Genomic DNA, 17,295 nt, shown 5'->3' on the forward strand with positions numbered 1-17,295 from the left:
GTTCCTGTCGTCTAATAAACCTCTGTTTTACTGGCTGGCTGAGAGTCCCGTCTGACTGCGAAGTTGGGGGGCAGGACCTTCTGGCTTCCCCAGGACCCCACCTGGGGGAAGTGCACGGAGGGGCAGAGGATGCTGAATGGTCCGAGGTCAGACCCAGGAAGGTGGAAGCCGTGTGAGCTGTGTGTCCTGCAGACAGGCTGCTCCCCGAGAGGAGACTTCCCCAGAGTCCTGCCTGGCTTCGTAGGGAGCAGTTCCAGAGCATCGCCCGGGGACTCCGTGACACCCTCCCATGCCACTGCCATAATCCTTGTGTAATCTCCCCACCACCACCCCATGCTCTGGCTCCAGTCCTGCGCCAGTGCCCTGTATAGCTCCATGGCGTAGCGGCTCCCCCACCTGGGGGCACTGCTAGAGGCAGGGGTTATGTGGAGGGGCCAGGGGCCTGCAGCTGGTTTGGCAGCTCGGGTGGCTGCAGTTCTGCTGTGGAAGGACCAGCCAAGGGCCTGAGCACAGTCTGGGGAGCTGCTCGGCTGGAGCACACGGTAGGGGAAGGCGCCACCTTCCCTGGGCCTGTGGAGGCAAGGATGGGGGGGCATTGGTGGAAGCCATGGGGGGGGGTGTAATGTGGAGGGGGGCATAGTCCTGCTGCCTGCAAGGGGGATACTTGTGATGGTGGCTTGATGCAGAGGCTCATCCCTGAGGACCAAGGCTCATGTCACACCCCTGTCCCGCAGTGGGGGGTCCTGCTGGGGACGGGGTGCCCCCAGCTTCTAGGAGAGGCAGCCCAGCCCGGAGAGGAGGAGAGCCCCTTTCAGCTCCCCGGGACGTTGACTCTTGTCCCTAAGGATGGCGGAGCACTGTGAGCTTCCACCGCGGAGCCTCTAGCGAATGCGCTTCGTCCCCCGCGGCTGCCTGCCCGGCCTCAGCCCTGGGGCGCCCCGGGCGCGCTCCAGGATTTGGTGCGTGAGCAGCGCCCCGGGCCCGTGGGGCCAGCGCGCGAGGCGCACACGGGCTGCAGCCCCCAGCTCGGCGCCGGCCTGCGGGGGGTCGGGGCTGGCCGGGGGGGCGCCCAGCTCTCGCGCCGAGCAGCAGCGGCCGGGCCGCGGATCCGCTTCCAGGCCCGAGCACCGCCCCGGCCCCGGCCCCGGCCCCCGGCCCCGGCCCGCGCGCAGCCCGGGGGCCCGGCGGGGTCGCGCGGGGCTGGCGGCGGCAGGGGGCGCTGGGCTGGCTCCGCGGCGGCGGCGGGCTCTGTGCAGTCACGTCCGGAGGGAGGCGCAGGGCAGCGGGGGCCGGGGCCGGGGGCGGGGGCCGGGGGGCGGAGGCGGCCTCTCCCGGGGAGCCGGGCGCATTCGGAGCCAGCGAGCGGCGGCGGCTGCAGCAGCAGGGAGCCGCCGGCCGGGGCTGGGCAGGGGGCCGCGGAGCGGGGCGGAGCGGAGCGGAGCGGGGCGGGCAGGGCCGGGCCCCCCATGGCGCCGCCGCCGCGGCTGCTGCTCCCGCTCCTGGCCGCGCTGTGGGCCGCCGGGCGCGCCGAGCCCGAGGGCGCGAACCGCAGCCTGAGCCTGGCCGTGGTGCTGCCCGAGCGCAACGTGAGCTACGCGTGGGCCTGGCCGCGCGTGGGCCCCGCCATCCGCCTGGCGCTCGAGGCGCTGGAGCGCGGCGACCCCCCGCTGCTGCCCGGCCCGCTCGCCGTCCGCCTCCACTTCAGGAGCTCGGAGCTGGAGGGCGCCTGCTCCGAGTACGTGGCGCCCCTCAACGCCGTGGACCTGAAGCTCTACCACGACCCCGACGTGCTCTTCGGGCCGGGCTGCGTCTACCCGGCCGCCTCGGTGGGGCGCTTCGCCTCGCACTGGCGCCTGCCGCTCATCACGGCCGGGGCCGTGGCCACGGGCTTCAGCCACAAGCGGGAGCACTACGGCACCACGGTGCGCACCGGGCCCTCGGCGCCGCAGCTCGGCGCCTTCGTCTCGCAGCTCCACGCGCACTTCAACTGGAGCGCCCGCGCCGCGCTGCTCTACGCCGACCACAAGACCGACGACCGGCCCTACTACTTCACCATCGAGGGCGTGTACCAGGAGCTGCAGGAGGCGCTCAACCTCACCGTGCGCTACCACATCTACGCGCCCGACGAGGGCGGCGCGGACGCGGCCATCCACTTCATCCGGGCCAGCGGGCGCGGTGAGTGCGCGGGGCGGGGCGCAGCGGCCGGGGGGCGCGGGGCTCTGCGCGGGGCGGGGCGCAGCGGCCGGGGGGCGCGGGGCTCGGCGCGGGGCGGGGCGCACTCATGGGTCGTTCCCCCTTTTGCTCTCTGGGTGGGCACCGAGGGCGCGCGCAGCCCTTTGGAAATTGGGCTGAGTGTCCGCGCAGGAGGTACCGCCGGGCGCGCTGGAGCATCAGCGGACCAGGAGGCATCGCCGCGCCCGGAGGAGTCTCGGTACCAGCCCGGGGTTCCGCCCGGTGCCCAGCCACCGGCCACGCCTTGGTCTCCTCCACGCTCCATGGCCCCTGCCCCAGCGCCATCCCCGCCCCGGCCAGGGCACAACCGCTGGAGGCAGCCCCTGCCCGGCCCGCTGCGAGCGGCAGTCCCGGTCCGGCGCAGCCCCCGCCGCCCCCAGCCCAGAAGCACCAGCCGCCCAGCTCTCCTCGGGGCCCGGGTTGGACTCAGCCTGCCCGGCGCTGTGGCCGTCCGGCGGTCTCGGGGGGCGGAGTGGGAGCAAGCGGTCGAGCCGCAGGGGGGCGAGGAGCTGCGGAGCGGGGAGCCGGGGCAGGCGCTTGCTGCTCCCAGCCTGGAGCGTGGGCGGCTCAGCTCTGGGGGGCCCTGCGGCGGGTGGACGCAGCGGCTCCGGCCGAAGTGTAAAGGGAGCTGTGGGGTGGGGCGGGGCCAGGAGAGACCCCAGTGGCTCCTGGGCTGAGCCCTGTGCCCAGGCAGGGGGGTGAGACCAGCCAGAGGGGAACGAACTAGCCGGGAGCCCCCAGCCCCGGGCTGCGCCCTACAGGAACTGCACCCCCTCTGGCGCAGCCCCACCCCCCCATAGGCTTTGTAGGCCTGGCTCCGGTGTGGGTTCCCGGGCTGGCTCTGGGGCACTGGGTGGGACTTGATTATTATTTGGGATAGCAGCACTTAGACCCCGGCGGAGATGGGGGCCCCGTCGGGCCGGGCGCTGCCCGGACCCCGGCGGAGATGGGGGCCCCGTCGGGCCGGGCGCTGCCCGGACCCCGGCGGAGATGGGGGCCCCGTCGGGCCGGGCGCTGCCCTGATGCAGAGCGAGAGACAAGCAGAGGGGAGGGGACAGCACGGTAGTGGCAAAGGACATGCCAGTGCCATGCTGGGAGTGGGGTTTGGCCTGGGCAGAGCTTGGGGAAGGCAACGTGGGCTAAAACCCCCTGGCAGGAGCGGCAGAGCAGTGCCAATCTCTGAGCTGTCATGCGCCCTTTGGGCCAGGCTGGGCAGTGTCACCTTCTCCGGCCCCAGCACGGTCCCCAGGAGGGGCAGCTGCAAGGGAGCAGAGCGCGGAGCTGGAAACAAGTGCGTGACTTTTCCCGGCAGATGGACGGAGCTGGGATTCCAGGCCCGGGTGATGGGGGAGGGGGCTAGGGGCTGCGCCAGCCTGCTGATGGATTGATAAAGCTGCCGCCCGCCTGGGGAGGTGGCCCTGGGAGAGCGGCTATATTGGGAGCAGGAGGAAATGGAGAGGATTACAGAGCAGCTGGAGCCCAAGGGCAGCCTGAGGCTGGTTCATTATTGATGAGAAGGGGTTATTGATTCCGGAGGCAGCTGCTCGGCTGCTGGCTAATGGATCCTAAGATGCTGTGTCATTAAGAAGGGCAGGGAGTTGGGGATGCTGGAGCCGGCGTGGCTGGTGGGCCCTCCGCTCTGCTCCCAGGAAGCCTGGCCACAGCAGGAGTGGGGCCTGGGGCAGTCGGTGCTTTGCACTGGCTCCTGCCCCAGGTGCTGAGCCTGGGGTGCCCCCTACGCTGCCCCACACTCATGCTGGGGCAGGTGGGTGCAGGCCCAGGCTGGAGACGCAGTTCTGGCCTCAGTTCTTGCTGCTGAGCGTTAGGAACTGGGAGCTGCAGTGACCTGGCCCTTGGGGGGGCTTTGCATCCCTGTGAGTGTGAGGGGACCCGGCCCCTGAACTTAGCCGAGGGTCTGAATGCTGGGCCCCCAGGGCCCGACGCTCAGATCAGGGAGGGGTCAGTGACTCGGCCCTCACACCAGTGCCAGGGCTGACTGACAACGGGCAGTTGGGCCAGGCCAGAGGAGGGGGCTTAGGGGTGGTCCAGTGGCCAGGGCACTCGCCAGGTGCTGGAGACCCCTGCTAAGTCCCTGCTCCAGGGATGGGTTAGTTATTTATATGGGTGGCAGCGACTGACTGGCCCCGTTGCTCAGGGTGCAGAAACACCACAGCCAGGTCTCCTCTGTTCATCGTGCTCTGGGGGCGCGGCGTCTCCCACGTCCCAGGTGAATGTCCTAAGCACTGCACTTGGGGCTAGAAGGGAGCTCCCGCTCCGCCCCACTCGTTGTGGGGCCAGCAGGCCTCAGCTTGGGCTGAAGGGCCTGAGATCAACCTGAGAAGCGCTGGGCTGAGACGGAAGGTGGGCCTTAGGCCGGAGCTAGTGGATCCCTGCCCGGGAGCGATACTGGCACCGGGACCCTGCACCCTCCTGGCTCCTTCCAGCGCCCAGCCCTGTGCCAGAGCCTGGTGTCTCCCCCGTCCCGCAGCCGCCTCGCCTCTGCTGCCGTGCTCCAGCCCCCGGGTGCAGCCCCCTCTCCCCCACGTGGGCGTGGGCATGCCTGTGTGCAGGGGCTTGGCCTGCAGCACCCTGTGACATTCCTGCCGCAGCCTCCTCCACCGGCCTGCTCGTGGGCTGGGGGAGGCCCTGGCTGCTCCCGCCTCTGGCCCCCCTGCTGGGGCAAGGGGCCCCCTTGGGGAGGGGATTTCAGCGGGCAGGCCGGGGGCTGTGGGCAATGCTCCAGCCTGGCTGGGGAGAGCAGCCTGGCTGTCCCCTTCCTGTCCGGGGAGGCGCCGGCAGGGCAGCCGTTCTGTTTCCAATTAGCGCCGGAATCCAGGGACCTGCACATTCCTGCCGCTGCCGCAAACCCAAACATGTTTTCACCCCGCTTGGAGCCTGGTGGCTTTGGCCAGGGATCCTCAGCTGTGCCAGGCTCTGCCCCATGTGGGTGTCGGGGCTCCTGGCCCCAGGGCCGGGGCTGAGCCAAGGGGCACAGCTCAGAGCAGGCTTCTCCCAGAAGTTTTCTGCCCCGTCCAGAGGAGCCCACAGAGCAGCCGGGGCCAGTTTTGAAGCCTGTCCCCCGTCAAAGGCAGGCCCGGGGCCGGGTGAGGCACCGTCGGGGGCAGAGGGGCTGGTCCGGGGGATAAGAGGAAGTGGGGCAGGTGGGGGCTGAGTTCTGGAGATGCCAGAGCAGGGATGGGGGGCAGGTGCGAGGCTGGAGCAGTGGGAAAGGGCAGGTCCCTACTTTGCGACGGGAGCACTTGCTGGGGTCGGCCCGGTACGTGGGGCTGGCTGGAGGCCTGCCAGGGAGCAATGCCCAGCATGGGGGGGGCTGGCGAAGGGGTTTGACTGGAGGTCTGTGTGGGGGTGGCTGGCACATGGGTCTCGCTGAGGATGTCTGTGGGGCTGGTTGGATTCTATGGGAGCTAGCTAGAGGTGTGGGGGGCTGGCTGGATGGCTGGGGGCATGCAGGGGGGCTGGCTTGGGACACGCGGGGATGGGGAGGGGCTGGCTGGTGGGGGGTCACATTCATATATATCATTTTTTCTCCTGTAAGATCATACAAGTCTCTGCAGGGGGTCCCCCTCATCCCCCACCCTAGGGATTGAACCCCCCTGCCAGCCACCCTAGAAATGGCACTTTCATTTTCCATGGGCACTTAACAAAGGGGGGACAGGCAGGGCCATAAGCTCTGGTCCGGGTGTGCCGAGAGAGAGGAGCTGGGCGAGGGGCAGGGTGGGGAGAGGGTTATGAACCCTGGGGATGAGTGTCCAAGGGCTGAGGTGGGTTCTCCCCCAGTGACCGTTTTTTCACTCAGGATGGGATGGGTTGCAAAGAGATCTGCTCCTGGCGCCTCCGTCCCGCGTCCTACGGAGGTCAGACCAGGGGGCACAGGGGGGCTGCCCTTGGAGCGGCTGACCCTGGGAAGGGGCCGAGGGGGGATGGCCATGTTCTGGCTCCTGGCTAGTGCGACATGCAGCAACAGGCCTGTCACGCTCGGGCACCATTGGCTCTCGGGCCTCAGCCTGAGGTGGGGAGAGGGAGAGGGGGTGTGCGCGAGAGGGTGTGCGGGTGGGTGCATGCGAGTGGGTGCATGCAGGGGTGTGCGCGAGAGGGTGTGCGGGTGGGTGCATGCGGGGGTGTGCGCGAGAGGGTGTGCGGGTGGGTGCATGCGGGGGTGTGCGGGTGGGTGCATGCGGGTGGGTGCGCGAGGGGGTGTGCGGGTGGGTGCGTGCGGGGGTGTGCGCGAGGGGGTGTGCGGGTGTGCGCGAGGGGGTGTGCGCGAGGGGGTGTGCGGGTGTGCGCGAGGGGGTGTGCGCGAGGGGGTGTGCGGGTGTGCGCGAGGGGGTGTGCGCGAGGGGGTGTGCGGGTGGGTGCGTGCGGGGGTGTGCGCGAGGGGGTGTGCGGGTGGGTGCATGCGGGGGTGTGCGCGAGGGGGTGTGCGGGTGGGTGCATGCGGGGGTGTGCGGGTGGGTGCATGCGGGGGTGTGCGCGAGGGGGTGTGCGGGTGGGTGCATGCGGGGGTGTGCGCGAGGGGGTGTGCGCGAGGGGGTGTGCGGGGGTGTGCGTGCGGGGGTGTGCGTGCGGGTGCGTGCGTGAGGGGGTGTGCGGGTGGGTGCATGCGAGGGTGTGCGGGTGGGTGCATGCGGGGGTGTGCGCGAGGGGGTGTGCGGGTGGGTGCATGCGGGGCTGTTTCCGCACTGCTGGAAAGGTGTGTTCCTACCTCGAGTTCCATTCGCGGCGCTGACTTGGCTCCGTGGCTTTAACCGGGCCCAGCAGCCTGAGTTACACCCTGTGGGGCAGCCTGGGCTAGAACTTGGCGACCCACGGGCCATGTCTGCGCTGCTCTTGTGACCGAGTTAGGAGCCTTTTTTGCAGTGAAGAGGCACGTTGAGTGACAGCCGGGGTGGGGGGTTGTGGGTATCAGTGGAGGGGGGGGTGGGTGAGAGCGGGGGGGGGTGATGGGCTGGGTGGACCGGGTGCCAGGGGAGAAGGAGCCAGGTGAACTTCCCATTCTTCCCCAGTGAGCTGCCTGTCCCCCACCCCCGTCCCCTCACCTTCCCTCCCTCTGCTGGCCCCCAGCTAGCTTGTGGGTGGGGGCAGGGCTGGTCCAGGGATCCCCAGTGCCATGAGGGCCGTGCACTGGGGAGCTCAGGGCATGGAGGCGAGCAGGTTCGGGACATTGGACTCCGTCCGGGGCAGCCCTGAATGTAGCGTGGGATGGGGTCGCTGGAGCCAGCATCCTAGGGACCAGTCTGACCATCTGGGGCTGCCCGAGCTCCAGCATCACCTGGCCAGAGACACCCTGAGCCGCAAGGAACCAGAGCCCAGCCGCAGGAAGAGATGCCCCATCTGGGTGCAAGAGTGACGGAGAATCCCCCTGTCTCCACATTAGCTCTTCCCAGGCGTTGTGCCCCTCACTGGCATGCTTCTGGCTGGGTTTGCCCAGTGCCAGCTGCCGGCTTGGGCACTGCCCTCGTCTGCCTGTGCCCTGAGTGTGCTCCCCCGCCGAGGGGCTGACAGGTTGAGGTGATGTCGCAGCTGAACCATCCCTTCAGCACTCTCACCGACAGGCCGAGTTCTCCACTGTCCCCATCCTCCGGGGAGCGGGATTCCCAAACTGAACCCATCCCATGATGGGCTCCTGGTGCCGTGTGCTGAGTGTGGGGCTGCCCCTGCAGAGCTGAGACAGTTTATCCACTGCTCCCCATAGGGATTTCCCTACACACCCCTGAATTTCCCCAATCTCCCCCCCCCCCCCCCCCAGTTTTGTGAACTAGTTACATTCAGTGTTGCCAATGTAGTGATTGTTTGGAAATTTGAATTGAAACTGAAACATTAATACACACTTTAAAGCATATACAGTGTATGATAAAATACGCGTATCTGAAAAAGTATCACAGATTTGAAAAGTATGAACATAGACTAGCTTCCTTATACAGCTGTTGTTTTTTATGACAATGTCACTGATGTTGACCAACCTAATAATTTCAAATGATGATTTGTAAGCAAAGTCTAAATGAGCTCTCTCTGACGGGTTGGGTCACAGAAACCCCCCCTGGGACCTGCCACCTGATGTGCTGGGACTACCTCTGAGCCCGTTTTCCCTGGCAGCTTGGGACTCCGGAACCCTTGCCTGGTTTGAGCCAGACATGCCAGCCTGCTACAAACACAGACCCAGGTCTGAACCACGTCCCTCAAAAGCTGCAGGCTTAACTGAAAACAGCTTAAGGGGTGTTCCTGTCTCCAGCACTCAGATGCCCAGTTCCCAGTGGGGTCCAAACCCCAAATAAATCCTTTTTACCCTGTATAAAGCTTATACAGGGTAAACGCATAAATTGTTCGCCCTCTGTAACGCTGATAGAGAGAGATGCACAGCTGACTGCTCCCGCCCCCCCCCCCCCCGGTATTAATACATACTCTGGGTTAATTACTAAGTAAAAAGTGATTTTATTAAATACACAAAGTAGGATTTAAGTGGTTCCAAGTAATAACAGACAGAACAAAGTGAATTACCAAGCAAAATAAAATAAAACACACAAGTCTAAGCCTAATACAGTAAGAAAGCTGAATACAGATAAAATTTCACCCTCAGAGATGTTTCAATAAACTTCTAACACAGACTGGACACCTTCCTAGTCTGGGCCCAATCCTTTTCCCTGGTGCAGTCTTTGTTCCAGCTCAGGTGGTAGCTAGGGGATTTCTCATGACTGCCGCCCCCTTTGTTCTGTTCCACCCCCTTCTATAGCTTTGGCACAAGGCAGGAATCCTTTGTCCCTCTCTGGGTCCCCACCCCTCCTTCTCAATGGAAAGCACCAGGTTGAAGATGGATTCCAGGTCAGCTGACATGATCACATGTCCCTGTGAGACTTCATTACCCACTTGCCAGCACAAGTAAAGACTTACAAGTAAACAGAGCCATCACAATTCCAGACCACCGTTAATGGCCCACACTTTGCATCGTTACAATAGGCTCTCAGAGTTATACTTCCTACGTCTAGTTTCAGACACAAGAATGATACATACATACAACTAGGATGACCTCACTCAGTAGATTAGAAGCTTTGTAATGATACCTTACAAGAGACCTTTTGCATGGAGCATATTCAAGTTGCATCATATTCACACTCATCAGCATATTTTCATAAGATCATATAGAGTGCAACGTCACACACTCCCGGACAGCTAGTGATGAGCTGGGGGCAGGGGGGAAAGGCTTCAGGACCAGATTGTATTTACAGTCACACCTCATCTACTGAGGTATCCAGCAGACAGAGCTGCCTTGCCGAAGTGATAGATTTTGGCTGGAGCTGGGTTACAAATCACTTGAATGCGGGGGGAGGTGGGTGGGAATGAAATGCTGCTGTTCTTATTGTCTGAGTAAAGGGCAGTAGAACTGTACTTCACCTGTGCTGACTGAGGGCATCGAGAGAGAGGGTGGGGACAGGTGTTTTGCTTGATGGTCTGCCTGATTCACAAGTACGATTTGACCTGCCCCTCTCCACCGTTTAAAGACAGAGCTGATCAGGCTCCATAGAGAGTCTTTTGTTCTGTTACGTGACCGCTACAGCTGAAGTCACTGATAATCAGGTGTAAGTGCTTAGACCTGCTGTGGGGACAGTGTTTCTGTGGCAGAGACGGCCCAGCCTGCGCTCGCAGCGAGGTTCCCACCCTGAGCGCTCAGCTGAAATCACTAAGAGCCGGTGGAACCTCAAGAGACCGACTCGCAGAGGTCACAGTGGCAGGTGGCAGCGGAAGGTGACGGCGCAGGGCCATTGGCAACCGAGCAGTGGAGTGAACAGTGGCACAACGAACAGCAGTGGCCAGAGCGAACAGTGGGCAGCTGGAGGAACAAGCCAGGTGCCTTCTTGCCCCCACCTGGGAGGTGAACTCACGTGAAAGCACCTCTGAACTCTGAGTCTCCACTGACCAAGGACAACAGCGGTGAGTGGGGTGCGGTGGAGGGAAAAGTGAGGGGCACGTTAAATAAACATTTGTTTGTTGGATTATATTTTAGTGACTTTGCTTCAGAATACTAGATTTGTGACTGGGAATGGAAACTTATATACATATGTTTCCTAGGAGGCCAAGATTTTTAAAATACATTATTTGCCAAGGTTGTTATCTCACATTGTTGCTATCTTGAGAGGTCATTATGTTGGGGAGTTTCTGTACTAAACATTTTTATTATTATAATTTACATAAGAATGACCACACTGGGTCAGATCAATGGTCCATATAGCCCAATATCCTGTCTGCCGACAGTGGTCAAGGCCAGGTGCCCTAGAGGGAATGACCAGAACAGGGCAATCATCAAGCGACCCATCCCCTGTCACCCATTCCAAGCTTCTGGCACACAGGCGAGGGACACTCAGAGCATGGTGTTGCATCCGTCCCCATCCTGGCTAATAGCCACTGATGGACCTATTCTCCAGAATTTATCTAGTTCTTTTTTTAATCCTGTTATAGTTTTGGGCTTCACAGCATCCCCTGGCAAGGAGGTCTACAGGTTGACTTTATGTTGTATGCAGAAATACTTCCTTTTGGGTTTTTTTTTAAAACCTGCTGCCTATTAATTTCATTGGGTGACTGCTAGTTCTTGTGTTATATGAAGGATTAAATAACATTTCCTTATTCATTTTCTTCACACCAGTCAAGATTTTATAGACCTCTATCATATCCCCCCTTAGTCATCTCCTTTCTAAACTGAAAATTCCTAGTCATTTTAATCTCTCCTCCTGTTTCATGCCCCTAATCATTTTCGTTACCCCTCTCTGTACCTTTTCCAATTCCAATATACCTTTTTTGGGATGGGGTGACCAGATCTGCACGCAGTATTCAAGGTGTGGGCGTTCCATGGGTTTATATAGAGGCAACATGATATTTTCTGTCTTATTATCGCTCCCTTTCTTAATGATTCCCAACATTCTGTTTGCTTCGTTGACTGCCCCTGCACACTGAGTGGATGTTTTCAGAGAACAATGACTCCAAGATCTTTCTTGAGTGGTAACAGCTAATTTAGATGCCGTCACTTGCTATGGCTAGTTGGGATGATGGTTTCCAATGTGCATTACTTTTCATTGATCAACACGGAATTTCACCTGCCATTTTGTTGCCCAGTCACCCAGTTTTGTGAGATCCCTTTGTAACTGTTCGCAGTCTGCTTTGGACTTAACTATCTTGAATAGTTTTATATCATCTGCAATTTTTGCCATCTCACTGTTTACCCCTTTTCCCAGATCATTTATGAATATGTTGAATAGGACTGGGCCCAGTACCGACCCCTCAGGGACACCATTTACCTCTCTCCATTCTGAAAACTGATAATTTATTCCTACCCTTTGTTTCCTATCTTTTAATCCATGAGAGGACTTCCCTCTTATCCCATGATGGCTTACTTTTCAAAAGTCAATTTAAATTAAATACATTTTTAAAAAAATTATATTTGTTTTAGAAATCTAGAATTGTTATGTGTTTTGGTGTATTTTGCATTACCCTTATGTTAAATTTGCATTATCCTAACAAAACATTTACTTTATTCATATCTCTTTTATATGTTGCAGGTCAAAGTGAAAATGAAAAGACAAAAAACAATGCAACAATTTTTCCACTCAAAGGCCTCAAAAACCAACTAAGGTGAAGAACACGTTAAGAACCAAGAACATATCAACATGTCGTCTGAAGGTTCAAGTGGTGTATCTACATCCGACCAGCCTGAAGCACGAATACAGCTGCCTACTGAAGAAACAGTGTCTCCAAAACCTAAAGGCAGTTCCTGATGTTTGTTGGTCAAAGTGTTCCCATTTATTGAAGTTACAAAAGATGGCTACTGGTGCACCTCTTGCAAAAAAGCTTACGAAGAAGGAAAGCTTCCCAATGCTATAATTGGTAAAAGTGGAGGAGCTTGGTTTGTCAGACTGATCAGCAAAGCGAATGCTGACAAACTACGTGGAAAGGCTGCAAAACACCACGCCTGTGGAGTGCATCAACATGCAGAAAGCCTCATAAGCCCAGTTTCAAAGGCAATTTTAGAAGTACTTAATGAGGCTGTTAAGAATGCTGGAGACACAACACAGTTCACGTGAACAAACGTGGCTGTGGCATCCTACTTTCCATTTAAGCAAGAGATACCACACGCTGCAAACCAGAGGCCAGTGTTAAGTGCATTGTCACTTGTTCATCCTGGAGCTGAACACTGGTTCCGAACAAGCCCAGCAAATGCTCACTGTCTTTCTGCAAGAAACTCAGTTGACTGGCTAGATGCATGCGGTGCAACAGTGAAAGACTCAACAGTTGAAAAAGTGAAGAACTCTCTCACCACATTCAAAAAATTGAGAGGAGCCTTCCCCAGAGTCCTGCCTGGCTTCGTAGGGAGCAGTTCCAGAGCATCGCCCGGGGACTCCGTAACAGGCATCAAGTATTGAGTCATTGTGTACGTTATCCTGATGTCAGTGATAGGCCAGTAGATGCGTTTCTAGATGTTCAAGTTATAGAAGACACATCGGCTGCATCTGTGACAACCCACATCTTAGAAGAGTTAAATGCGTGTCAATTGGACCCCAAACAGATGCTGCTTGTGCATTTGATGGAGCCGCAAACTTCTCTGGAAGACATGGTGGAGCACAAGGTTTGCTCAGAGAAAAGCGTAACCCTAGTCTCTCCTATACACACTGCAGAGGCCATCTACTCCAACTAGCGCTAATACGAGCTGCAGAATCTTCAAAAGACATTAAAAAAGCTATACATTTAATGTCTTCATTGTATTCTTTTTTCAGCAAGAGTCCAAAGAGACTGAATATCTTGGAAACAAATAGAAGATACACTGGGACTGAAGTTCAAATTAGTCCAACCTGGGAAAACCCTCTGGCTTTCTCATGAGCGATCCTTGGCTCTTGTCTTAAAATTACTCCAGCTGTTATCACTGGCTTTGGAAAGTATCTACCAAGATGGGATGGATCTAAGTAGTGAGGCTGGGGGATTACTTTTGCTACTACGTTCAGAGAAGACTGTCGCCATTCTCTCTCTCTCGTAAGTCTACTGTGGAAAGCGCTCGGGCCATTGAACAATGGCCATCCGGGCATCTGCTACAACAGTAGTAGATCTCTGTCCAGCAACAGAAGCTACATTTGGATCAATCCGAGAGCTATCCATTGAAAAAGAACTGGACGAAGGAAAGACGTCAGTCCAGAAGTTGACTAATGAAGGCATTTATATTGAATCCTTAAGTGAAAAGGACAAGAGGTGTTTAAGACAACTGAGAAAGTACACAGGCTTGATTCTTAAAAATCTACAACAGCGACTTCTAGATTCTACTCAACCTCTACGTAGCTTTTACAGATCCCTGTCCTATAAAACACCGACAGCTGAGTGGAGTGAGGCACTACCAGCAACGGGGCTGCCGTGTGCTCAGGAGAGAATAGAGAATTTGAACACACAGTGGAATATCATACGACGAATGAATGAAGATTTGACTTCAACTTCTTTTTTATCATCGCTTGTGGCTCAGCCCGATCGTTGTGCTCTGTTTCTTGGGAGGAAAGAAGTCAGAATTCCTCTCTTGCTACTCCCAGTCACAGCAGCCACAGCTGAGCGTTCTTTTGCCTCATTGAATCGAATTTTGTGTTCGGAAAGAAGTCGCCTTCTGCCTGATCCTGTGACTGAGCTAATGAGCCTATCAGTTGAAGGACTGGAAGTCCCGGACACACGAGAAGCCACCGAAGTGAACTGCATTCAAGAAGTTCATTAACAGAGTTGTGCAAAATTATTACAAGAAACCAAGAAGGATGCAGACGTCGTGCTTCATAAAAGGCTTGAGTAGCCAACTTTAATTTGTGTGATGATTTTAAAATGTGAGTTAAATCTAATGAAATGGTCATGAAACATTTTTCAGTTTTTACTATCATGCCATACAGCCACCTTCACCCTCACGGTCTCAGCCCTCTGCGGCCTTGACACCTCCTCCCTGGTAAATTCAAACACTCCCCCAGTTTCAATTCCTGGGGAAAACACTGGCTCCCCAGACGTTGGTCTGTCTCTGCTGGGAGGTTCCCCGGCAGGCGGTGGGGGCCGCTCAGGGCAGGGGTAGCGCCATATTGGCTGGGTTAAGGGTCTTGCCCCGTCCAGCAAGGGCAGTGGCCCTGACCAGGCACCAGCCCCTTCACCTCTGCTACTCGCAATAGTCTAACTAGCCTTGTTGGCACTGCAAGTAACACGCCCAGCATCAGCCACACAGCACTGGGCCAGGTGGGCAGGGGCCTGGTGCGGAGGGGGGTTACGCCTTCCTCTGGCGCAGCAGTTCTCAACCAGGTGTCCGGGGCCGCCAAGATAAACCAGAGAGCAAGGCCGGTGTTAGACTCACTGGGGCTCAGGACAGAAAGCCGAAGCCCGAGCCCCGCCACCCAGGGCTAAAGCCGAAGCCTGAGCATCTTAGCTCTGCAGGGGCCCCAGGCAGTTGCCCTCCTTGGTACCCCTAGCACCGGCCCTGGCGTTTAGCAATTGTTGGGCCACAGGCAGGCCGGGCACTTTGTATCGCATGTTGCAGGGGAGGGATAGCTCAGTGGTTTGAGCATTGGCCTGCTAAACCCAGGGTTGTGAGTTCAATCCTTGAGGGGGCCATTTAGGGATCTGGGGCAAAAATTGGGGATTGGTCCTGCTTTGAGCAGGGGGTCGGACTAGATACTTCCTGAGGTCCCTTCCAACCCTGATATTCTATGATTCTAAAAAGGTTGCAAACCCCTGGGCTAGGGCATCAGGCACTGGCTAGCTGAGTCGTCCGGGGCCTGGCACAGCCTGTGTTCCCAAGCGTCCGGGGCTGCAGTGCTGCCCCGCTTGGAGGCCGCTCGTGCTGTGCGGGCGCCGAATACAGCAAACGAGCACCAGGAGCACCGAACGCTGGGGGGTCGAGGGAGGAGCCCCCAGCTCCTGGCTGCAGACAGCCCTGGAGAGCTGGGGAGATCTGGCTCTGGGGCGCTCCAGGCTGAGGGTGCCAGGAGAGGGGCTGGGCTGGGGAGGAGACATGCCGGTGCTTTGGGACTGGCCGGCTCTCGTCAGGGCCCAGTTCACTCTCCCCTCAGCCCTGGCTGCGTCTCTGCCCCTGAACAGTCGCAGAGCCTCTCTCTGTGTGCCCAGCACAGGCAGCTGGGAGCCACCGACTCTCTGGGGAACCAGCTAATGGGGGCTGGGGCTGGGGTGCAGCCGGCTGGTCCCTGTGCGGTGAGTGGATTAGCCGGGGAAGGCCTGGCTCAGCCAGCCAGAGGCTGCTGGGAAGGCGCTGGCAGTGACCCGCAACTGGAGGTGTGACTCGCCTTGGTGGGGGGTGGAGGGGCTGTCCTGGGGGGGCGGTGATGCTCACTGGGGAGGCTGACCCAGGGAGTGATTCAGGGGCATGTTGGGGCCGTTCCGGGGGGTGACTGTCACGGAGTCTCAGTGAGAACGGCTCTGGATGAAGTTAGACGACTCTGGGGCAGCGTCTCAGGGCACCCTCACCAGGGCAAGGAGCCTGCTCGGCTTCGGCACCTCCTGGGTCTGACCTAGGAGCATTCAGCCCCCTGCTTGCCTCGGGAGCTCCCTGCAGTGAGTCCCCCTGGGGAGCCTCACCCCCCCCAAAGGGCTCTGGCCCCCACTCCGCAGCCAGCAGTGACCCAGCCAGCGTGTGACACAGACGGGTTATTAGGTGTGGGGATATCACGGTGTCCCCGGGCGATGCTTTGGAACTGCTCCCCATGAAGCCAGGCAGGACTCTGGGGCAGTCTCCTTTCTGTGACCAGCCTGTCTGCAGGACACACAGCTCACACGGCTTCCCCCTTCCTGGGTCTGACCTCGGAGCATTCAGCCTCCTCTGCCCCTCCGTGCGCTTCCCACAGAGAGTCCGCCCAGGCGGGGTCCTGGGGAAGCCAGAGGGTCCTGCCCCCCAACTTCGCAGTCAGACGTGACTCTCAGCCAGCCAGTAAAACAGAGGTTTATTAGACAACAGGAGCATGGTCTAAAACAGAGCTTGTAGGTGCAGAGAACGGGACTCCTCAGCTGGGTCCATTTTGGGGGGCAGTGAGTCAGACAACCACGTCTGCACTTCACTCCATGTCCCCAGCCAGCCCCAAACTGAAACTCCCTCCAGCCCCTCCTCCTCTGGGCTTTGTCCCTTTCCCGGCCAGGAGGTCACCTGATTCCTTTGTTCTCCAGCCCTTTAGCTCTCACCTTGCAGGAAGTTGCCAGGAAACAGGGTGTTGGCCATTCTCTGTGTCCAGACCCCTGCACACACCTGCCCTCTAGGGCTCTGCAAGGATCATACACCCTTATCCCACCACCTAGATACTTAAGATCTGCATAGGGGAAACTGAGGCACCCTCACAATATTCAGAGGAAACATTAAGAACAGTCCCACTTCATCACGGGGGAACCCAGCGTAGAGCAGAGCTTGTTCCTGGTTTCTGAATTAACATTCAGCAAAGTCCACCTTGGGGCTCCCCCCATCCTCCCTGAGTCCCAAAACAGGAGACTGACCAGCTTGCAGGAGCCCAGCCTCTGTCAGGCCCAGCTGCCCCCCTCTGGGCATTGTCTCTTTCCTGGGCAAACAGCAGGTCACCTCACTTGGCCTCCACCTCTTTCTTTGTTCTCTAACATCTCCAGCTGATTCTGCAGGGGCCTGCTCTGGCCATCAGTTGCCAGGATACAGGTTGTCAGCCATTCTCTGTCTCAGGCAGCCCGTCGGTGTCACACTTGCCCTCTAGGGGCCTCTGCAATGATCACACACCCTTGTCGAACCACCTAGGTACTTGAGTAACACATAGGGGAAACTGAGGCACACACAGTATTCAGACAAAACATTAAGAACATTACCACTGCGTCATAGACTCATTGGGGGGTTGTGTGTGATAGGGTTGCCAACTTTCCAGTTAGAATCATAGAATATCAGGGTTGGAAGGGACCTCAGGAGGTCATCTAGTCCAACCCCCTGCTCAAAGCAAGACCAATCCCCAACTAAATCATCCCAGCCAGGGCTTTGTCAAGCCTGACCTTAAAAACCTCTAAGGAAGGAGATTCCACCACCTCCCTAGGTAACCCATT

At 58.6% G+C, this 17,295-nt stretch overlaps 1 protein-coding gene across 2 annotated transcripts in view; it reads left to right on the forward strand.

The window, feature by feature from the left end:
- The first annotated feature begins 1,466 nt into the window (after window positions 1–1,466).
- NPR2 (natriuretic peptide receptor 2) overlaps window positions 1,467–17,295 on the forward strand; it is a 48,387-nt gene continuing 32,558 nt past the window's right edge. For both annotated transcript variants that reach the window (XM_074952198.1, XM_074952199.1), the window contains exon 1: window positions 1,467–2,175. In XM_074952198.1, the coding sequence (XP_074808299.1) occupies window positions 1,467–2,175 (709 nt within the window). The remainder of the gene's footprint in view (window positions 2,176–17,295) is intronic.

Source organism: Natator depressus, chromosome 5, assembly GCF_965152275.1.
Source record: "Natator depressus isolate rNatDep1 chromosome 5, rNatDep2.hap1, whole genome shotgun sequence".
NCBI lineage: Eukaryota > Metazoa > Chordata > Testudines > Cheloniidae > Natator > Natator depressus.